Here is a 23,633-nt window from a genome sequence, read left to right as displayed (position 1 = left end):
TGGTGCTCTTCTTGGCTACCTGGACACATGCTGGTTCATATCCAGTCATCTGTCAATCAACACCCACAGATACCACTGCTTAAGTTGTAAATATATCACCACTATGAGAGCTGCTTGCAGCTGTTCAATATTAATGAGGTGGCAAAAGGTTTCTGCTGTTCATTTGTGTCTGTAGTTCAAGTCAGACTAAAACCTAGTCATATACAGCTACAATTCTGATTATTCATCCAAATATTCTCTATTATTCAAATAAACAGAAGTATACCACATACAAAAGTGTTGGGTTTATTTTCCTTATGAAAACTTGTGGATTTTTCCATAAGAAGGTTGACTTTTTCAGGTAAATCTGCTGATGTTGTCTCTTCCAAAGGAATGCATCCAAAGAATGCAATTAAGTCTCTTCAAAAGCCATATGATTAATGAATTTCATGTAGCAGTAAAATCAACATTTCCTGCTGTAGACAGTCTCAATTAATTCTTCCCCTTTTTCCTTTTCATTGCTTTCCATTCACCTTCCTGTGCAGCAAGGCTACCAAGAAGCTCTTTCACTTTTCTTTTTCTGGCTGCATCTCTGTAAAACAAACAATCAACCAACAAAATATATCAGAAAGATTCTATTAGGGAAAATATGGGGGTATATTTAGACCATAGTTGTTAACTTGTCAAAAATCCCCCAACTCTTACATTTCACCAACACACACTTCAGATAAAAACACTCTGCATCTTCTTAAGCTCGAGAAATGAAACTGCTAAGATGAAAACAATGAGAACAGTTGGACATCCACAGGCAAGCACAGGACAGTTTTAAGACTCAGCTTGACAGGGTGCTGGGCCAGCTCATTTCAACTACACTAGAAAGGTTGAACCAGATGATCCTTGGGATCCCTTCCAACCTGGCATTCTGTGATTCTGTGAAGACACTTTGTACGATCTCTATTGAATACACTTGGTGTTCCCCTGAACTGCCCAATTTTATTCATTTAAGCTTTGTATGGCTGTCTTGGCATGCAGCAAATAACAGAATCTTTAAGCTCATCAAGTCCAACCTTCTACCCAACACCTCCATGACCACTAGGAATAAGGAACACAGAGCAGGGCAGCTCCCCAAGCAGTGGTGAAGCAGAGGCTGTATTACCTTTCCATGACTTCTGAGAGCTGTGTCCTAGCCAGGAACTGGTTATCTTTCCGAATCTCACGGATGGCTCCTTTAAGCTCACGTTTATGCTTCCGAATCAGCTGCTTTCTTTCTTGCTCCTTCTTGCTGCTTCCCTGAGTTCTTCCAAACTCTAAACTGAAATGAGAATGGCTGAGCACAGAGCAGCTTAACGAAACCACCTTTCTAGTGTTTATTTTATATGGACACTAAGCCAGTATTTTAATTCCTGCATATTTCTGTGGTTACCTTGGAAAATAAGGAGCTGCCCAATGAGCATACAGGGAATCCACTCACCAAACCTTCTACCTGTGTCAGCATCATGCAAAGGACAAGCAGACAATATTTACATTTCAGTCATCCACATGTAGCCTGCATTTCAAATTGACTGAAAAGGCTGGAGGGGAAGATTGAAAGGTGTCTGCAGAAAGAGAGAATCTCCCAATATACTTGAAGTTTTTGCAGACCTTCTCTGCAGATGAATTGACAGAAAATATTTGCGTATGGCAGAGGGAAGGCTGTCCTCTTCAATCACTAGAATAAAGAAGGCAGACAATCTCTGCCTCTGTAGAAAACCAACATGGTCAAATAAGTCAGCAGCCAACAGAAAGCATTTTTCCTGAATCAGAGTGCTGTTCTATTCTCCAAAGCACTGTTATTAAAACATAATTCTAAAACAGAATACAAAATATGCCTATAGTCATTGCAAGCTCTGCAAAAAGAGAAAAATTGCCCATGGGTTTTGTCATTGCTGCTGTTAGAATGTAGAAAGCTGCTTGATTGGGGGAAAGAAAGGAATGGGTTAAGTAATATGCTTAAAGGATAGTAGGAGCAACCTCTTCTCATCTTGAAATTTATTAATTTACAACTGATTATACGGGCAAGAGTGGATTTCCAGTGTTATTTTTTTCTCCAAGATAATCTTTGCTCTATTTCTTGGAATTCCTCCTCCTTTTTTCTTTCTATTCCTACCACCCAAGTAGCTCCCTTCTTGTGATTTGGGCACAAAAATCTAGCAGAAAAACAGCTGATGTCCTGTTTTCCAAATCCTTCCAGCTTGATGAAAATCTCAGCATTTAAATACTTTGCCTGAGGTGTTGCTTTACTTACACTTTGACAATTCTAGGTGTATACTGTTTCAATGGCACTGGCTTCTTTTTCTCACAGATCAGTGGGTTGTAGCGTTTGACTTTGTTCTCTAGCTCTTTCAGAGCACTCTGATACCATTCCTGGAAATGCAATCAAAATACAATTTCAAAAACATTTCAAAGATACCATCATCTACAAACTATTGTAAATTGAAGCCAGAGTAATGTTCTCCTCATATGCTCCTTTTTCCTGGGTAAAAAGCACTGGGTTAGCAATGTCTTGCTGTTCATTAGGACATTGCTAACACTGGGAGCCTTCCAGGCTGGATGACTTCTGAACACTTTTGGAAGTCTTTTAAGATGGACAGCAAGAAAGGTGTGCAGGTAGTGTCACCTAGCAGAGGAAGAAGCAAGACTACAGCATTTTTAATTCTGCCTTTCAGGGCAATTTTAGGAATGATTGTTCATTTTGATGGCAAAAAATATTGGCTATTTTGCACAATTTATGTTACAAAACCTTGTTCTCTAAGGATATTTCATGGCGCCTCTGAGAGGATAATTCTGCTGCTTTAGAAGAGACAGATTAAAAATTTGAACCTCATTGCTAGAAAATAAACAATTTCCCTGTTTTACTAAGGTACCTTTTTGTTGTACCAAGGTCTTACAGATTCATTACAAAAGCAGAAGAGCAGCTGAATGACCAGACTACTTATAATTCAAGAAGTCCCTGATGGAATGTCATAGTATTACAAGCTAAGTGCTATTTTCTTCAATTAGAGGGGCAAGAAAAAAGACACAACGAAAAAACACCTTTCCTAAACATTCTCTGCTCTTCTTTGGTTTTGCCACAGAAACATCCCTATAATTTTTGAAGGCAAATGCCTAAACCATGAAAAAAATCTGATGCTTCCATTTGTTTTTTATTTAAGCACAGATGAGGGTCTCAATTTATTGATGAAACATGTGGATTATTTCATTCTTGAGAAACACATACCTGCATTTTTTCAGGATAGTCATTCACTGGCAGATGTTGAGTAAGGAGAATTCTGACAGGATGCATTATTTCATGGAATGATGGTAAAGACTCATACAGAGCTGCACACTTTTTAATAAGGTCAAAGCATAGGGCAAGACATGATAACCTGTTAATGCACAAAAGAATTAACCATTTCACTTGCAAAAACTGCTGTAGATTTTCAAATAAAATTAATCAATTCCATTTGGGAGTGATAGCAGCATCTGTTATTAAGACTGCGTGACAGAACCAGTTACAAGGCTGTTACTAGTTGTTAAATCAGACTAAAAATTTCCTTCTCCAAAGCAAAATACCCAAGAAAGCCATCAGCAACAAATCTTTATGACAGTGCACAGACCACAAGCCAGTATTGTGTCTTTGCCACTCATGTGGAATATGAAGTTTTCACACTGGTTCTAAAAATGTTCTGGTTCTCAAGTTCTAAAACGTCAACGAAATGTGCAAGGTAAAAAATGAGGCTGAATATGGTTAATGAACATAAGTTTAATTGGAGTCTTCTCCAACTTCAGTGTTTTATTATTTAAATGATGCTTTCTAACATAGCCTTTGCAAGTATAAACAGTTATTTGTCTCTGAAGAGCTCAGCGGTTTGAAGTACTGAGCACCTCCTCTGTCTCTACATCCTCCTCAGTTCACAGCTGTATGAAAAAGGAATGGAAGAGCTGAGCACTCCAACTAGTGTCCTGCCATAGCCTTCTGGTAGAAGATTAGCTGCAATAGGACCATTACGGAGCTATTCTACAGAATAGCACCACAAAAATAAAGCAGAACAACTCATTGCTCCTATTTTTACTCTTAAAGTGCACTGGCACTGAGATGCCCCAAAAGATGATCTGGTATTCCTCCTGTTCATATTTCCTACATACCTGATATGATTAAGTTCTGTTCTGCTGGTTTCCTTTAACTTAGTCACAATACTCAATGGCAGATTTTGCTTCTGCCAGCTATCCAGATCCTTCTTGTCACACACCAAAAGCAGTTCTAAATTCTTCCCCACTGGTGTAAATGGATGCACTACAGTATAGCCTAAAAACCAAGAACAATAATCATTACATGAGATCAGTTCCAAGTATTCTGAAGAAAATTATGTATTATTTTTATGTATTATTTTTGTCAACAATGACAACTCCTTCCCACTCCCTCCACCTTCAGCTTTTCTACTTTTAATGCAAAAGGATTTTTTCTATGTCTACTGCAGACTGTAGTTCAGTCTTTTGTGAAGTTGTATTCCGTGTAATTTCTTCATGCAAGGAATTCGTGGATCAAGATCACAAAATGAAACCACTAAGAGTTCTATTTGCTGATCTTGAACCTCAAGAAATTTTTTGGTGAGTGTGTATCAACATTCCAGAGAACCGGCTGCGTGCCCATTTTTCAAACATCCTGTGTTGACGGCCTAATCATCACATTTATCAGCAATACTTCCACCAGGAATATTTAAAAGCATGATTGGATGGTTTGATAACTTTAGAACATCAATATTGACTGAAAAATTCTCAGAGAAAACTGTGGCTTTAATGTGTCTTTTACTGAGCTTTTCCTCACTGCTAAAAGAACACTGCAAATGTAACTAGTGCAAAATCAAACATAAATACAAAGAAAATAAGGAAAATAAAAGGTTAAGGCTTGATCACTGATTACCACGAAATATTTTTAAATAGTTGCTGATTTTTCACAATCTTAGATTTTTAACTATACCTCTGTAGATCAAACATTCCTAAGAATACACAAAAGAGAAAATACTTTAAAAGCTATGTAACCCACCCACTCTGTAACCTCTTCCCAGCTCCTTCTAAGAGTTCAGCTGTTGGTGTTCTGCTCTGATGAAGCCCAGCTGTGTAACCTTGGCTCACACTTCAGAGGAAACTGCTAAGCTGTGAGAGGCAGCTGGGAGGAAGTCTGTAGGGTATGGGCATTCAAGATACTAAAGGTGAAACTGCAGTGCTAAGCTTGTTGAAAAAAGCATCATTAATAGCTTGAGAATTCAAAAAGGGAATAAAAAAAGCCCGCAGGGAAATGCATAAGAATCCTAAAGGGAAAAAAAAACAGAAGGGAGCTACAAGACAACCACTCAGTACTACTGAAGAGGTACTGCAACACTGCAGCAAGAGAAGCTAAACCCTCCTCACCAGAATGATGGCCACCTAGAGCACAGAGACTCCTCAGGTGTCTATTGAGGCTGATGATATTAGCATGTAGCCTATAGCTCTTTAAGTCCCAGATGTCCTCTGAGTTTGCTTCCTGCCCAGTCTCCTCACACATGCTAAATGACACTCTGAGTGACCCAAACAGAGATACTAACACATGAATTAGTTACTACACTCTAACAAAGCTGCTCCTAAGTTAATTATTGTCACTAAACTTGTTAACTGAAAAGCCCCAGATCTAGAAAGCTTTAAAACTAGAAACAGATCCCAAAGAGAAAGTCAAAGAGAGGAAGAGTGAAACACCTTTCCTATGAAGTCAGGCTGAGAGAGTTGGGTGTTCAGCCTGGAGAAGACAAGGCTCCACAGAGACCTCAGAGCAGCCTTCCAGGATTTGAAGGGGGGTTACAGGAGATGTGGAGAGGGATTTTGTAGAAATGCATGGAGTGACAGGACACGGGGCAATGGCTTCAAACTTGATTTACATGAACATGAGGAAGAAATTCTTCCCCAGAAGGGTGGTGAGGTGCTGGAACAGGTTGCCCAGAGAAGCTGTGGAGGCTCCAAGCCTGGCAGCGTTCAAAGAGAGGTTGGACAGGCCTTGAGCTACTTGGTCTAGTAGGAGGTGTCCGTTCCCATGGGAGAGGGCTGCTACTAGGTGATGAAGGTCCAATATAACACAAACCATTCCAGGATTCTATGGTAAGTAAAATCATTTGCTAGTATATAGATCAAATAGAAAAGAATTTTGTTCTCTGCTGCCTGTGCAAGTTGCTAAGTCTACAGTTATGTTACAGCACCGACTGATCTGGACTGTGAGGATAGCTGCCTCCTATGACACTACAACAAATCCATGTCAAATAAACAAAAAGGGAAAATACCAACTTCGTGATACACTTCTCTCACCTCTCTCTGTGACAGCTGAAGAGGGAGGGTATCTGCAGAATCAGCTGCTGCCTTACTGTGAAGATACGGGGTACCCACTGGGAATCCATTAGTGACTGAATTTCAGGGCACAGTCCAGTCACAGAGTCTGTTTAGAACAATACTGCAAAAAATACTGCACGGTAGGCAGCATGATTTCATTTCCTTTAATAACTTCAGTTCTTTGCTTCCTGCCAACAGCACTAGGGAACTTAGTTTGTGACTGCCCCAAAATCAAGGTTGTGTATGGCTAATTTAGCAGATGATTTTGGGCTTTTGTTCAAAACAATAAATTCAGTGTGAAAGGTTTTTATTGAAATTGAAAAGATAAACTCTAATACTAAAATGTGTTATTCATTTAGTCTAAGCAAACTCACCCTGGGCCTGTTTTTTTGGTAGAGATATATGAAGTATTCCAAGAAGAAAATTGATGAGTTCTGGTACAAATCTTCTGGAGAGAGATACATATTCCAGGAACAAACAGCATATAAATAAACCTTTAATAACATCTTGCAACGTTGTAATGCGACACTGAAAGGAAAAGGCACAAAACATGCAGAATTAAAAGTCTGTACATCACAAATATTTAATATTTCTGCTTTTTAAGAGATCCTCTAAGTTGTATGCATTTGAAGTCTATAAAATGACACCCACTGGGCATAAATGAAAACCATATCAGCTTTCCCTTGCCCTCACTACAGAGTACATGTAGAATTGAGATGAAGCCTGTCAGAACTGGTTTAGCCACTAGAAGGTGCTAAGCTACAAACAATAAGTTCTTCAGAAGTGAACCAGGGAAACCCAAGGCTCAGAATGACTTGGATATCAGCCAACAACAGAACTAGCTCCAGACTTTGGAAACACATAAAGAGAGTATTTGGATAGAAAAATAAGAAGGTACTCAAACTACAGTGCAATAGGTACATTTTAAAGGAAAACAAATACTGCCAACTTTTAATTAAATATCTTTCTGAAGTAGGAACAAATGCAATGCATGGAAGAGAAATCAGTGATGAATTATTTCAGACTGTATTCCATCTGTTCTATCACTCCTATGTAATTTGCCATACTGTGGCAGCCTGAAAAAAAGATTGGATTTGGTTTTGTGAGTTGGACTGTACCCTGCAAAGTTTTTTCCTCCTCACTTCTTCTTCCAATTACTACCTGTAACCATACCAAACACAAAGCTGCCTTTTCAGTACATTTCCATTATATACATTAATGCTAATGTATCTATTTGGAGTCCTTGTTAAAAACAAGGAAATTAAGTTCTGTACTGAAATACCACAGCACAGACATACCTTAGTAAGTAGCTGACTCATGTAGATAAAAGCAGGTGTGACCACGGGATGCCAGAAGTCAGAAGTTGGAAACAATAAAGATGTAATTTTCAAATAAATAAGCTGAAAGAACAAAAACAGAATACAGAAAAAGAGAGTTAAGACTCTCTTGATCATGACTTTACACATGTGTAACTGGTGAATGAGTAACTGCCATGTAAGTAATCTAAAAACAGAAATGTGGAATCCTAGAATGTGTTGGGTTGGAAAGGACTTGAAAAGATCATCTACTTCCAACCCTTTGCCATTGGCAGGGACACCTCCTACTACACCAGCTTGATCAAGGCCTCATCCAACCTGTCTTTGAACACTGCCAGGCTCGGAGCCTCCACTATTTCTCTGGGCAAGCCATTCCAGAGCCTCACCACCCTCTTGCAAGCTGTAAGAACCAAGCTTTCCAAGCAAATCCTTCAGTCTATTTTCTTTCAGTGGTCTAATTATTCCATTAGGCAGCACTGCTTCATCAAACCTGAAGGCAGAAAGCACGTAGCTCCCTGTGGATCACTGACTCATGGTTCGTCTTATTACAATAACCAAATACTCATTGTCTGTATGCTCCACTCCTGAAGTGCCTAACAGCCAATTGCCTACACACTGAAGGAGGATTCTGTTCACATTTAGCATGGCCAGTGACATTTTGGAATACTACTAGTGTAAAAAGTTTCTATCCATATTAGTAGTATTTATTTTGTGTATATCTTCTTGAAGAATTATAATATTGAAGAACATCTGAATTCTTTCCAAGTCATTAATTTAGCAGTTATAAAGTACAAAGAAATATTGTGATGTTATAATAGTATTTCAATGTTATTTTTGTTATTTTAGGAGATAGTGCACTTCTGTGGACCATTCTTTAAACATTTGCACTTAACACAAACTCAGAACACAACTGTCAGTATCACTTCTTCCTAGAACCACCCGTATAAGTTTCATCATGAAAACAAAGAGTTTTCTGCTAGGAAAAGTAGAGTGGCAGTTTGGAGATATTTTCTCCTTCTTAATATTATAGAGTAACTCTTCTGTTCTGAACAAGGGATGTAAGTGGGGCTGGTTGTTTACTTGGGGGGGGTTGTTGTTTGCCTGGGGTGGCTACTGTTTGCTTGGGGGAGGTTGTTGTTTGCTTGGGGGGTCATTGTTTGCCTGGGGGTGGCTATTGTTTGCTTGGGGGAGGTTGCTGTTTGCTTGGGGGGTCATTGTTTGCCTGGGGGTGGCTACTGTTTGCTTGGGGAAGGTTGTTGTTTGCTTGGGGGGTCATTGTTTGCCTGGGGGTGGCTATTGTTTGCTGAGGTGGGGGGTTTTGTTTGCTTGGGGAGGTCGTTTGTTTTTCAAGACTTTTTTTTGTTGTTCTGAGGGATTTTGTTACAACTTATCTCCAGAGAGGCGATTTAAAACACCAATAAACCTAACAGATCCTAAATGCTAATAATTCCTTAGATTCTATGAAATATAAAACTAATCTCATCTCTTATATACTGGCTTTTCTGTCCTAATGGAAAGAAGAGACTGTCCTAGCAGCAGGCACTCGTTACCATGTCTAAACCTGGGAGCACTGCACGGCCTTTGACTTCAACAACTTCTTCCATATCATGGGCTGCGTCTCGAAGGATGAACCTCATACGGTCACTGGCTGCCTCTGGAAACATCTGGCAAAGATTGTACAACGGCCTATTAACAAGAAATATAAGTCATAATCTAGTCACACCACTGATATGAGTAAAAAATTATTTTTAAGCACCTGTGTGAAGATTTCCTGCCTTCCATCTACGCTACGGCAGTAACTAATCCCCTGAAACAAATGGTTCTTTTTCAGAAACAGCCACCCAGTATACGTAGTATTGTTTCATTATACTTTAGACACATGCATTTTTCACTGGGTCTTGCTTGTGAAATCATCTTTCATCTGGTGTTTTTTTTAAATCTTAAAAGAAAAACTACAGAAAACCTTAAAAATACACTCCCAAACCACCTGCTACGGTTAAAACCCATCCTTCTGAATCTCCCCTGAAACTCTGCATTTCACTGCACTGAGTTATGCTGGTATATGCTAGGCAGCCCACTAATCTAAATACTTTTAGGCAACATTAAACAACTTATGAGGCAGCAATGTGGTGAGCAAAGTTATTACTTAAAACAAGAAAAAAAAATCCACAAAATTAGGTCAGCCTCCTGCCTGTGCTTAGTGCCTACAGGGAGATGCAGTCAGGAATCTGCATCGGTTTGGTCTGACTTTTTCTAGTATTTTCACTTACAAATGTCTGTGGTAATATTGATAAATCCCAGCTTTAGAAAACAATCAAAATGTGTTTATACTTTTTTACAGAGCACGTGCCACAGCAGGAATGGATCAGTGCTCTTGCAGCTGAATGCAACAGAGCAACGAAAACTGAAGTCGCACATCAGATTTTTAAATAACTTAGGTACTTTAGCATTTGATAAATACATATGCTGAAAATGACATAAAATAACTCACTGGAAGAAAGCTGTCTAGCTTGTAAAATCAAGATAAGAATCACAAACTAATTCTGCTTGGAGGGGCCTTTGGAAATCTAATGCAAAATTTCAAAGCTGCTTGTGGCTTTACTGAGTTTTGTCTGTCTTTAGGGGCAGAGATTCCACAGCCTCTCTGGGAAACTTGTTTTACTGTTCAGCACTTTTGCTATAAGGATTTTTTCTACATCCAATTGGAATTTCCCTTGCAGCAGCCTGTGGCTACTGACTCCTGTCCTTCACTGCATAGCTTAAACAAATCTGGCTCTCTTCTCACTACAACTGCCTGATAGGTATTTGAAGACAACAAGGCCAAATAAACAACTTCCTCTGAAGTGTTTGTTTGGAACTCTTTAATGAGCCTACTAGAACACTCTTTAATTCCATTTTCTGTTAGTTCCCTGAGTGAATTCACAGAATTGAAACCCCTGGAAAAGACAAAAATTACAAAAGGAACTGCACACTCATTACAAAGCTTAAAATCCTTAATCAGCAGTCTAAATAACTTCATACAAAGAAGTTTGGATGCATACATGGTATTACTTATTCACTACCCATGAAAAGCCTTTTGCAAATAAAAAATTACATGCGGATGTTTTGAAAATGTCTTGGTACAAATAATAGTTCAAGCATTACATGAAGCTGTTAAAACACTAGAGAGATGAAGAGTTACCAGTTGCCTACCATCCCTACAGAACCATTTGAAAGAAACAGCACGCTAAATGCTTCACCCTAGGCACCTCTTCTCTTTAAATCATAAAGGTCCAAAAGTCCATAGGATTTCTTACTTACAGGACCAGTTTGTCAATTGTTCTGAGTTCTGGCAAATCCAGAGTTGCTAAGTCCCCAATATACTCCAAAAGGAAGCCAAACAATTTCTGCAAGAAGTATAATATATTAAAATTATTTTTTTCTTCATTGTACATAAACAGCACAGAAGAACACTGATACAGAAGCTAGGAAGAGTGTTATGTTAATTCTACTCACAAGACAGAAGCATATATGTTTTATACTGCTTCCTGAGTACTTAATAAAACTTACTCTGGAATTCCAATTAATTTTAAACTTAAACCAAGCCAAAATAAAAGTTCCATACTTCCAACTTTTCCTTGTTTCCCGCTGCAAGACTTGGATGATTGCACTTCTGAATTCTCTCTAGTATAAGAAGCTGTTGCTCTATTGTTCTTCCAGCCAGTAAAGACTTAAATGTCTCATAGGACTCAGGAACTACAAGATAAAAACAAAAATTGATCAGGCAAAATTCTCAATGTTTTTAACTCAAGTGAACATTTAACATATTTCCAATTAGCAAGTTTTAATCATTCCAGGGGAAAAAACAGAAGTACCACATGGCTTTTACATCATCACCTTTTAACCACTAATCATGTAACAGCATATATGGAACATTACACACATGAACAAGTCAGAAAACAATTGTTTGGAATTATTCACATTCAATTCATCCTCAGTTTGTTGAGCAAAACCATGTTGACACACACAAAGCAGAATTAAACTTAAGCACACCTTCAGCTATAAATTTACCATCAGCTCCATGTTTAATTCACACATAACTAGCTTTGTATGAAGGGTATTAAGAGAAGCAAGAATAACCCACAAACAGAAAATTAACACCCCCCCAAACTGGCATATATATATAGTCTTTTGCAAGGTTCACATGCTAGAGAACATCCTAATTGGGGAAATTTTCTGGGTTATTTTAACATGACTGCTTGCTCGTCAAAGCAAACCCTGAATGCAATTTAAAAGGCTTTGGGTAATAAGTGATGGGAAAATGCAAGCACTTAAGGAAGCTGTTTGAAAGGCTGTTTAATCTTGCAAGAGATGCTTTTGTTAGAGAAATCTACACCAAGACAATAGCTAGATGCATTTCACACTTAATATTAATGAATGCTTTGTGTACTACCAGAAACGTGCCTCCTCCTTCCTCCCAGGCACAGACCCAAAAGAGGTCAAGCCTTGAGTGTCTATTTAACAGTCCTGCAATGTTACATCATAGGGATTGAACCTCAGAATCCTGCCTCTCCAAGCATCTTCTCTGACAAAAATGTCAGCCCAAACACTGGAGAAATTAACTTTTTCTCTTTAAGTATAGTTAATGGAATACTATTCTGGCTTCCCTTACACAAACCACCAGCACTTTGGATTGTGTTGGTGGCCCTCATGAGGCAAGGAGTAGAGATCTGTTCACTTTTCTCTTCCCAGGATCAATCTTTTAATTCTAAGGCTGCTTGAGGAGCAGAAACAGCTCTGAGCTGAAACAGATCTGCTTCCCACTGCTCAGAGCATGACTAGGTCTGATCACCAAGAACAGCAATTACTGGTTACTCTTGGAATAGTAGAAGACAATTATGAAGTCATACTTCATGTATGAACAGGAATATACAAGATCCTACAGGGCAAAGGAAGACACTGGTTATCCCTGAAGACATCAGGGATCTCCGGATCAGTTCTTTGCTTACCAGTAAATGTATAGGGAAGCTCTAATTTGGCAGCTTCCGTTTTTGGATCCAGCTTCTCCACATTCTGTGATTCATTTCCATTTGTCTTGTGTTTCCTCTGTTCTTTATTCCCTGCAGCTTCTTCCTCACTCTCTAGATCAGATTCAAGATCAGAGTGGCTATCTGCAGCAACCTCCTCCTCATCTTCGTTAACAGATTCTTCCTCACTTTCTTCATTCTCATTATCTTCCTTCCCATCTTCCTCTTCTTCTTCCTCCTCATCTTTTTCTTCCTCCTCTTCATTTTCAATATTAATTTTTCCATCCTGTTAGTAGAGACATGAGAGTGAGAAGCAACAGGCCTAAGTAGAATCAAAAGATGTTCAGACTGATATAAAGAGAAACTTTTTCATGGTAAGCAGACTCAGAGGAACAGGCTGCCTAGAGAGATGCAGCTTCCATTCTTGAAGATTTTCCAAGGACAGACTGGACAAAGCCCTGAGCAAAGTGGTGATTTCATAGTTGGCCCTGCTTAGAGCAGGAGTCTGGATTAGAGGTCTCCACAGAGCTCACTTCCAAACTGATTTTCCTATCTTCTTTTCAAAACTCTGAAAATTTGGAAATGCTAAACCTTACCTTGTAAGACAATAAATGTCTGTCATCTTTGTCCAGGATAAAGCCATCAGCTAGATCATCAGCTGAGATGTGGCTGGGTTTCTTTTTATTTGCCTGCTCATCTGTCCCACGCATGCGACGGAGTCGATCTGCCTGTGGTTTAGAAGAAACACCACACAGAGCTAAGAGTCATCTGAAGCAACTGGGTAACTACACCAGAGCAGAAGATCCCTCCAAAACTACAGCTAAGAAACAAAAAAATCCAACCCAACCAACCAAAAATTCAAAAGGAAAAAAATGTAACTACAATTATTCGAGTTGATGGAAAGAAAAACCAGTGACACAAGAAATTCTGGGCAAAAGCTGCTGACACTTTTTTCCTTGTGGGAAGTGCATCTAGTAAGAGCACACAGACACCTGCATTAGCTTGTCTGGAAGGCCTGCACACTGGGTTTGCCAGAATTGGCATGTTCTGTCCTTTTAAAATGTATCTGCTTTGCTTAAGAGAACATGCATCATTACCAGGAAATGCAAGCTTCTGTAGTGTTTTATGATTCTGTAGAGCTATTGTTTCCCATATCTGCAACAAGTCTGTGACAAACACAACCACGTCACAAAGTTCTTAGGACATACTAAATTTGCAAATAGGCTCAATGGGCAATAGCTGAACCAACCATTTACAAAAGGATTTCCACTGGGCAACCAGGTAAGACTGTCTATCAAACAAGATGTTCTATTATTAGCTAAGGAGCTGTTCTGAGGTAACCTGAGGGTACCAAATCCCTGCAGTCTGAAATGTGTTCCCTAATATACCACCAAAAAAAAAAAAAGGAGAGAAATATTTACCACACTATTCAACCTTTCTGTAAGCTCAATGTAACAGAGCATACAACATCTCCCAAGAGAATCCTACTCCTCTGCAAAGCAAAGCCATACACATGCTGCTGCTGGAAGACTCTTGCAGCACCAGAAGAAAACAGTAAGTGACTTGCCAGGGTATTAATTCAACTGCTGTGCCACAATGCACCCCTTATTGACTTTGAAGCACCTCTTAAACTGAATAATTTAAAACATTTAAAGGCAAATTGAAGGAGTATTACATATTTATTGAGGAAAGACCAGCTCTTTTCCTAAAGCTTAACAGTCACGTACTAAGCCTGATCACATGTGAGCAGTTGTAGTTTACAAATTAACTCATTCACTGATTTCTTTCAGGACTGCAAAAAACCCACAAACAGAAGATTTCCTGAATTCCCCACCTGACCAACTGCAGTCACATTCAATTTAAGGTCAAGCAATGAATGTAAGTGGTCACTCCCAAAAGACAGGCTACAAAACAATCTGAATCCATAAATGGTGTACCTCCAGCTTCTGGAGTCGTGCCTGCTCCTCTTTTGCCAATTCTTCTTCTGTCTTCATCCTTTCTGAAGGTTTTGCTTTCATCTCGAATCCAAGTTCTCGAACAATCATATCATATTCATCAGGCTAAAGAAATATTTATGTAATTGTTTATTATCTTAAGTGTTATGAGTCTGCTTTGCAGATACCCCTTTGCCAGACTAACAGCAAGGTAAGAATCAATGCATCTTGTATGAACCTTTGATCCAGTATATTGTGTCCATTCACTGAGAGCAGATTTACCACAAGTTCAGATCATTACTCCAGTCTTTCAAAATCTGAACTCTACTGCCAACATAACATAAACTTTCTACAAGAAAAAAAAGCATCACAATATCTATTCTTAGATTTAAAAGTTTATTTCCCTTAGTATAAAATACAAATTGATAGAAAAGGCCTCAAGTCCAAATGGTATTTATTCAAAAGTTAAGTATTTTGATTCTTTTTGTACCCAGCTCACAACAAAGAAATCTGAAAGACCTGGGGCTGTTTAGCTTGGAGAAGAGCAGAGAAGACTGAGAGGGGATCTTCTCAATGCTGATCAATAGCTGATGGGGCCAGGCTTTTTTCAGTGGTGGACAGTGATAGGATAAGGGGCAACAGGCACAAACTAGAACATAGGAAGTTCCACCTAAACATAAGAAGAACTTCTTTCCTGTGAGGTGCTGGAGCCCTGGAACAGGCTGCCCAGAGAGGTTGTGGAGTCTCCTTCTCGAGAGATTCCAAAATACCTGAACACAATCCTGTGCAACCTGATCTAGAGGAACCTGCTGTAGCAGGTGGGTTGGACTAGATGATCTCCAGAGGTCCCTTCCAACTCCCACCATTCTGTGATTCTGGGAAACATTTTGTTGCTAACAGTTCTTTCACCCGAGGAACCTTGCAAAAGCATTCAAACCAAGTCAGTACTCTCAACAACTTTAGTTCTTCAAGAAATTTATTCATCATAAAAACAAGCTGTACCAAACAGTGTTGTTCAACCTGCAACCTCCCTCATGTCTGATGACTAAAGAAAAGCAACAGGCAATTAAAATCAGATAAATCATATAAACTCCTACATTCCTCCAACTTACCAAACTCCCCTAAACTCATAGCATTCCATGTGAACAGTAGGCAACATCATATTTTGTGAAGCAATGACTACTTTAGACACTGTGAGTCAAAATCATGAGTTATTAGAATAAAACAATCTAGCCAAAATCTTACCTTGGGTTTTTCTACTTCTTTGTCCTTTCTCTCCGACTTTGGGGGTTTGCGGGCCATAAGGGTTTGGATTTCCTTCCAGTCATTGTCCAGCTTTTCTGTGAGTTCTAATGCACTCTCCCTCCGACTTTGCCTCTCTTGCTAACAAGTAAATAAATAAAAAGAAACAAATGCAGCAGTTCTGTTCAGATGATCATGACACAGCATTTACAAAACCAAAATGTTGTTTCTGGCAAGTACATAAACTTCAGTACTTAATATTTTAAAGGTATAAACATTCTTTGTGGAAGAATAAATATAGAGTTACACTGAGTGGCAGCATACAGAAAACCAGTTAGGAGTCACCAGAAGGGGAGATTGGAGGATATACAACAATGGCAGATATTCAATGCATATCCTGAAGTACCTGCAAAGACAGATGGACTTCAATAAAGGAGCTTGGACACTTCTCTTAAGACAGCTATCTCCTTTGTTTTCTATGCCACTACTATTTTATTCTGTGATGTCAGGAATTGTTAATCATACTTCAGAGTTAAAAACTCACCTTTTCTTGTTTAGACTTGGCTATCATCTCCTCTATGAGTTCCTTCCTAGATTTAGGCTTTTCCTCCTCTTCGTCTTGCTGCCCACTAGATACTTTTTTACGAAGGAGGCCTCCACCCCCTCCAAAGTGAGCAGCAGTTAATTCAGCTAGGGAAAAACAAACAAACAAACAAACAAACAAAGGTGAATCCTTTTCAAACTCATACATGAGTGCTGGAGTGCTGCTGCTGGCTGGGACAGTGTCTCCAGCGAGAATAGGAGCAATTAATCCCATTTGGAGTACCAAAAGAGACTGATGCTAGACACACAATTTACACTGGCAAAAATTTTGTATGAGGTAGAAGGGTTTTTCAGTCTTTTAACTAGTACTTAGGTGCAGAGGTGCAAGAAAGCAACCAGAAAACTCACACTTCAGATTCTGGCCAAAGGACTTAAAATACAGGTATGCTGAAAACCCACAGATTAAAGAAGCCTGCCAGGTAGATGGTTCCATCTTAACATCTGCTAAAATCCAGAGAGCTGCTTTTTTGTGTGGTTAAGAGGTAATCAAATCTGGCTCAAACAGCCCACCAATTACATAGTTTTTCTCACTGAAACACAGTACTGCAAAAATGATGTAAGTGCACCAACAATAAAGCCAGCAGTGGGATGCCAGCTGGCATGCCTTACCTGACAGTGTTCCTCTTTCTTCAGTGTCACTGTCACTATCAACAATGTCATTGAGTTTTTCAATTTCTGCCAAAGATTGGCCATAATGAGTCAATTCCTCCTCTTCATTAAGATTATAGATGTTCTTCTTTCCATAATTTTGCTAAGAATGATGAAATAAACCAATTAAATAAGAAAGATTTTTAGTTCCCAGGCAACAAACAGATAAAGCCTCTGTTTTTAATGTTGGCTGAAGAGATTCCTATCCAGTGTTCTGCCAGAACTGAACACTGGAATAAGAGTACTACTGTACTAATACTTTCATTCAATTACACTACATCTTCAGTGAGGGAGTATGATGTCTCTCTTATTCTTCTACTTATGTCCAAATACAGTAACTCAGAAAACCTAAGGAAGGTTAAGCTTTATCAGTTACATCAATTCTTAACTACTACATTTCAGGCCTAATGAAACAGCCTTTAACATACTCACAGAAGTAGAAGATGGTATTACAGTATTCAGCTCTGGAGACTGAGTATAATGAGGCAAAAAGAACTATACCGCACATACAGTTCACATTACAGAGTGACAACAAGATACAGAGTGCTTCTGGGCAGCAAATAGAACAGCTGCTGCTCAACAGCTGTACAGAAATACCAAAGTGTACTTGATGTTGATTGCCTTTCCCTAACTCAATTCCCAAATCAGAGCAGTCAGAACAGTCAAAGAAAACCAAGCAAAAAATGAATCTGCTTAAAACTATCTTTCTTCCATATCAGTACTCAAAGAAAATTCTGCTTCAAAAAGCTTGTCTTGAAAAAACAAAAAGTTTTCATGAAAAATTTTGGATTCCAACAAACTTCATGCAACTTCTAAGCATAAAATTAAAAAAAAAAAAAAAAAGCATTACCCTTCAAATCCTTCTGTTAAGGGGAACAGTCTCAAAGTAAAAAAATTGAGTGTTATGGCTTTGGATTTTTCTTGGTGTTCTGTTTTGGTTTTTTTTTTAAATTGCTATACTTTACCTGTCTTTCCAAAGTGAATCGTCTCATCATCTTTTCCTCTGGACTTATCTTGGTGTTATATTCACCAAAACGTTTATCTTTAAACACATTTGTCTTTTCCCTTTCTTTATATTCTTTCAGTAACGTTTGGGTACGCTAGAAGACAAAAAAAACCATCAAATTAAAACCCAAAGAGAATAACTACCTTCAAAGCCAAGGACGTAAAAGCTCCACAGTGCCCTGGCAATGTAATTAATTTATCAGAATGCAACTGAAGAGAAGGAAAAATTCATGAGGAACGAGGTGGGAAGCTCATACAATACAGCAGTCATTAAGTTCTCTTACAGGCTGCCCACATGAAGGTAAAAGGTGGTACACTTTATCTCATCTTTATTTTGTCACATATAAAAGCTCTGCACTACCACTGAAGAATTCCGATTTGCCTGAAGCAAGGCAATAATAAATAATAAAGAAAGGAAAAATTACTTTGTCAGCTGAACTTATTTTGGTCTTGTTATCTAAGACATAAACCAATTCTTGCACAGAATATATCAATTACTAAGAAGCTTAAACACTGTGTGTGAACTTTAATATCTCTTAATACCTTGCATGTGGAAAAGTACTTTTAAAATCAATTATTTGATGTCCTCTCTCATTGACTAGTTCTATTGACAAAAATATCCCCTTTCAGAACCCCTGCAAAATGACAAATTATCCCTTTTGGTTGCACTGTTTTTAAGAACCTCCCCAGTAAAGTGCTTCAAATTCTGTTCAACCACTCATCGTAACATGTCAGAATCTCAGGGGCAAACTTTCAAATTACGCTTTTCCAGAATCTACAGAGGTTTTATCTTCTTTCCTCGTTTCTTTGAGGAGATGGATCACAAAAAATGCCAGTGCTTCATTCAAGAATAGAGTAGGTTACTGGAATGACAGATATACAATGAGACACAACATCCTCCCTTACGCAGTACAGATTTTGGTCAGGTAGCTTAGCTGGTGATATCAGTAGAGAGGGAAAAAGAGGCAGTTTTAAACCAGCATAAAGACAGAAGATAAAAGACTTACTCTTCTTAAGTTATACGGTCATTCATATGAGGGTAATGAGGACAGATCATTATTTTGCATCCCAACGTTCTTCTACAACATAACTATTTAACCAGTGCACAAAAAGTCATCTGCATGTTTTCCATATCCATGGCAATTTCTTTGTATCTATGCATTTCTCATTGCATTCAGACTGCAGTGCCCTTGTCCAGTATTTGCTTGACAACGTGATCCTTTATATTCTGGATCCAGGTAATTTGAAGACACTATTCCCATACATGGGTAAGGGAGACTTGCACTACCCTGTGAATTGCACTGGAAGGAAACATACTCAGCAACCTCTTCATCATTATCTAAACACGAGGTGACCAGCCACTCCTCCTGGGCACAACGGAAGTAGTCTCGTCTCACCTGAGATGGCTCAAGCCTTATCACCTCTCCATCACAAGAACATCTGCAGATGCCATGCTTCCTCCCAACTTTGGATATCCTCTTACCTTCTTGATAGCCTTGGACCGTGAGACACCAGGCAGCCCCACATCGTTCTTGGTCTTCCTGCCCAAGATGTCAAACTTCTGCCTGTTGACTTTCACCTCAAAGGGGTTGCTCTTGACCATAGCCATAGCTGACTTCACGGGACCTTTGGCTGTGGCGGGCGCCGAGACCTTTCGCTTCCGCTTGGATGCCTTCCCCATTTTCGGTCTGGCCGCCCGCGTGGGTGCGGAAGGAGAGGCTCAGAACTCACTCGGCGTGTGAGACCAGGCCTAGAGGTGCAAACAGGGCGAACAAAATGGGCAAGATCTTCCGAATTAACCCTCAGGCTGGTGCCAAGGCGCGACAGATCCACGCAAGCCCTGAGCGTGCAGAGCGGAACAGGGGAAGGAGCCTGACGGCTGCCTCGGACTTCTCGCGAGAGCTTCATCCAACTATCGCGACATTTGAAGCTCCTCTCTCCTGCTATGGGACGATTCGGGGGCAGGCCGGGAAAGGCTTCAGCGCACTACAGAACCCAGCGGGCACCAGCGCAGCATCGCCAGCGTCCCCTCAGGGCACGCCGCCCAGCTCCTGCTGGGAGTTGTCGTTCCGGGAAAGATAGACTGGGGGTGTGGCGCAGGAGAGCAGAGGCGGAGCTGGCTGGGGCGGGCGGAGGAGGGCGGTAGAGCAATGGTCGGGGCGGGCGCTTGCTGCCTGCTCCTTGCCTCCGCCCTCGGGGAGGGGGAGGCCGGTGCCGGGGCGAGCAGCGGGTGATGGGGAAGAGGCGAGCGTAGCGCTGAGGTCCTGCGGGGCCGGATGAGCGGAGGATTGGCGTCGCGGCGGTGGCGGGGCTGGAGGAGGGGGCGAAGGAGGCAGTAGGGGCGGCCTCCACTCCGGCTGCCCTGAGGGGAAGGAGCCCCCGACCATGGAAATCGAGAACATCGTGGCCAACACGGTGCTGCTGAAAGCCCGAGAGGGTGAGAGCCGCGGGGCGAGGCGGGGAGAGAGGCGAGGGGGGAGGAGAAGTGAGAGGGAGAGACGAGCTGGGGACGTGCCGAGTGGGGAGGAAAAGGGTCCGAGTTGAGGGGAAAAGGGGCCAGCGAGGAGGGGGGAGAGGAAGTGATGGAGGACGGGAGGGAAAAGAGGCTGCCGGGCAGGGGGCTCCGGCCGGGGCACCGACCCCCTCGGGGCTGGTGGCGGGAGCTCTCCCCGCAGCACCGGGGCCGGCGGTGAGTCCCGGGCTGTGCCCTCAGGCACCTGTCCAGCTCCTCCCGCGGGATGAATTTGGAGTTACTGCCTTGTGGCTTACCCCTGAAAAAAAAAAAACACAATAGCCTTTTCCTCCTTCGGGCTCTCGATTCAAATGGTGTTTGTACCGGATGTGTGAAGAAAAGCGTTAATCAGGAGTTCTCCGTTTATTTATAAATAAATATGCATATAGGCATAAAGGACGAAGTGACATAAACCTTCCCTGGAAGAACCTTGCACTCTGCCTGGAATTCCTGCCTGTGAAAAACATAGTTGCTGAATGCTACCTGTATTTTGTAGCCCGATATTTTGCATTACTCTATTAAGAGTATTATATTAATACTCTATTAAGAGTATTATATTAATACTTAACCTTTTGATTCCCCAGAACATCTTCACTTGAAAATTCCTTCCTCAGCTAGCAAACATTTTAGATAGATAGTGAAATACAGGTTAGCACGTGGCTGCTGTTTAAAAAACGTCCTAAAATAAGATTATCCTCTTGCTTTTTCATGCATACAGCTATCTATTAAATGGCCACTTGAAAGCCTCCCCAGATCACCACTGTTCTCGGTGCAGAGTATGTTTTTCAGCCATGAAATGTGCCTATTCTTTTTGGATTGGATCCTGCTTTTCTTAATTGTGTTGAGAAGTCCCATTAGTTTAGCTGGAGCTGTTTAAAGTGAGTAAGAACAACAGAATCTGCCGCTGAATGTTTTGCAAGTTCCTCCAACTCTTAAATGGGTTTGGCACTTGCGCCATTTGTGTATCCAGTTAAATTTGCCTTAAGCAGCAAGAGAGGAAAATCAGCTTTTGGACTTTGAAGTGGGGTTTAAAAAACAAAACAAAACAGAAGAGTGATCACAATTTTGGGCTGTTTTCCAACCTTAGCTGAAAAGACCACCTCAAACTGGAGGACATGTTTTGGCTGGTTTCACTGATGGTAACATGTCTGTGGTGGTGCTGCCTGAATTTGGAGTTTGCATTGAAGTGATCTGAGAACTTAAGGGAAAGTGGAATCTGGCTCTGAACTTTACTATGCCCAAACCCACACCACAAAGAGTGGAGTGGTAATCTGGAAAGGCTTTTAAGTGGCTGCTTAATGTCAGGTTCCCTCTTTAGTTAAGGTTTCACTATGTTTAAAATAAATTACAGTGGTAGAACTGACCAAACAAGATATTTTAATGAACTAAATGAAAGTCTAACAGCAGCTGATGTGAAGATCTACCTGATGTGGAGCTTACAAAAGTAGTGGTAATACACTGTTACCTTTTTTACCTTCAGCTGGCCAAGGCCAGTGTAAGCATGCACAAAAATGAGATTCCTGGCTTTGAAACTCTCAAAGTCCACAGATGAATTAGTAGAAGCTCTCTTACTTTTCCAGGTATGAGTTCCTGTGCGTGGGGTAGTTTTTACATTTTTCAAAATGCTCTTTGAAAAGAAAGTATTTTCTGTCTGTTGCATGCTTTGGCTGGTCTGGGAACATCTGGTTTACTCTGTCAGGATAGGATCGTTCCATAAAATCTTTGTGTCATCTCTATCCTTATGTGCCCAGTAGACTCCAAGGGATTGGCATTTGCAAAGTTAGTATTTGAGGTAGGTATTTTACTGAGATACATTATTTGCTAAAAGGGCCTCACAACTGAGACACAAGAGCAGACTTTCAACTGATCTTTTCCTTCCAACATTCCAGTTATCTTATTGTATAGTGTGTATGGAGAGGTGTGATGGCATGGAGAAGTACAGAATTACTGTTTCTCATAGAAGAAGGTGAAATCCTAAGCTAGTTTCAAACAGCAGCTTCACTTACTTTCATGTATAGGCTTGAACCACATCAGTAATCCTTTTCCCAGTTTCTCAGTGTGTTACAGATTAGGAAAGAGAAGATATCGACCTGTATAATGATTTCAGTTGTAAAAGCAAAAGAAATAAGATGTAAACCACTGAGCTCTTATTTTCAGTGTCATGCTGAAAGAAATCAGTATGGGCTTAATTGTGACTTGCATGGATTAGTCTCTTTCTAACTTCAGATTCCTTCATGATGGAGATGAGAGCAGGAAAAGATTGCTCTTGAAAGCATCTTGCAAAGTTTGGTAACCCTAGAGATATATCACCTTCATTTTGCAAACACAGAAACTGAATTAAAGATGGGGTATGGCAGAGGCTTAATAAGAATTTGGAAATACTTGGTAAGTAACATCAAGTGTAAAGAAATCATGCCTGAGCATGTAAACCTAGGTAAAAATTGGGCTCCCAAATCTGTACTCAACCATTTTCCTCCAATTTTAGGTACTTTGTTACTTGTGGATTTGAATATTGTTAGGATGTGAACATCATTTGGGGTTTACTGTTGTAGGTGTGCAGAATTAGCACACCTTGAACAGCTAGGTTCATGTCTACTGTTTTAACCTGAGTTGATATCAAAGTCAGGTGTTTTGCAAGCCTGGAGAAGAGAGAGAGAGGAGAGCCTCCTAGTATTTGAAAGGTGCTACAGGAGAGGCGAAGAGGGATTTTGTACAAAGGCATGGAGTGACAGGGTTGAGGGGTAATGGCTTCAAACAGGAAGAAGCTGGATTGAGATGAGACATGAGGAAGAAATTCTTCCCCATGAGGGTGGTGAGACACTGGGACAGGTTGCCCAGAAAAGTTGTGGAGGCTCCATGCCTGGCAGTGCTCAAAGGCAGGTTGGATGGGGCCTTGAGCAAGATGGTCTGGTAGGAGGTGTCCCTGCCCATGACAGGGGGGTTGCAGCTTAGATGATCTTTGAGGTCCCTTCCAACACAAAAGATTCTAGGATTCTATGATATGTAGAAAGTAAATTTG

The 23,633-nt window shown here is 40.4% G+C and overlaps 1 protein-coding gene across 1 annotated transcript; it reads right to left on the bottom strand.

The window, feature by feature from the left end:
* Positions 1-468: 468 nt before the first annotated feature.
* NOP14 (NOP14 nucleolar protein) lies at positions 469-19,783 on the bottom strand. Its single transcript, XM_054391549.1, has 18 exons — positions 19,586-19,783; positions 18,063-18,197; positions 17,059-17,200; positions 16,391-16,536; positions 15,850-15,987; positions 14,608-14,730; positions 13,267-13,398; positions 12,653-12,956; positions 11,269-11,399; positions 10,965-11,050; positions 9,215-9,350; positions 7,647-7,748; positions 6,723-6,876; positions 4,144-4,303; positions 3,236-3,383; positions 2,264-2,382; positions 1,136-1,291; positions 469-571 (listed from the first exon to the last, which is right to left on the bottom strand). Exons 1-18 carry the CDS (start codon positions 19,781-19,783, stop codon positions 472-474), a joined length of 2,610 nt encoding a protein of 869 aa, XP_054247524.1. The 3' UTR covers positions 469-471.
* Positions 19,784-23,633: the final 3,850 nt, after the last annotated feature.

The sequence above is a fragment of the Indicator indicator genome, chromosome 23 (genome assembly GCF_027791375.1).
Source record: "Indicator indicator isolate 239-I01 chromosome 23, UM_Iind_1.1, whole genome shotgun sequence".
Classification (NCBI taxonomy): Eukaryota; Metazoa; Chordata; class Aves; order Piciformes; family Indicatoridae; genus Indicator; species Indicator indicator.
The sequence above is the reverse complement of the archived record's forward strand: the minus strand, read 5'-3'. Positions and strand labels throughout refer to the sequence as shown.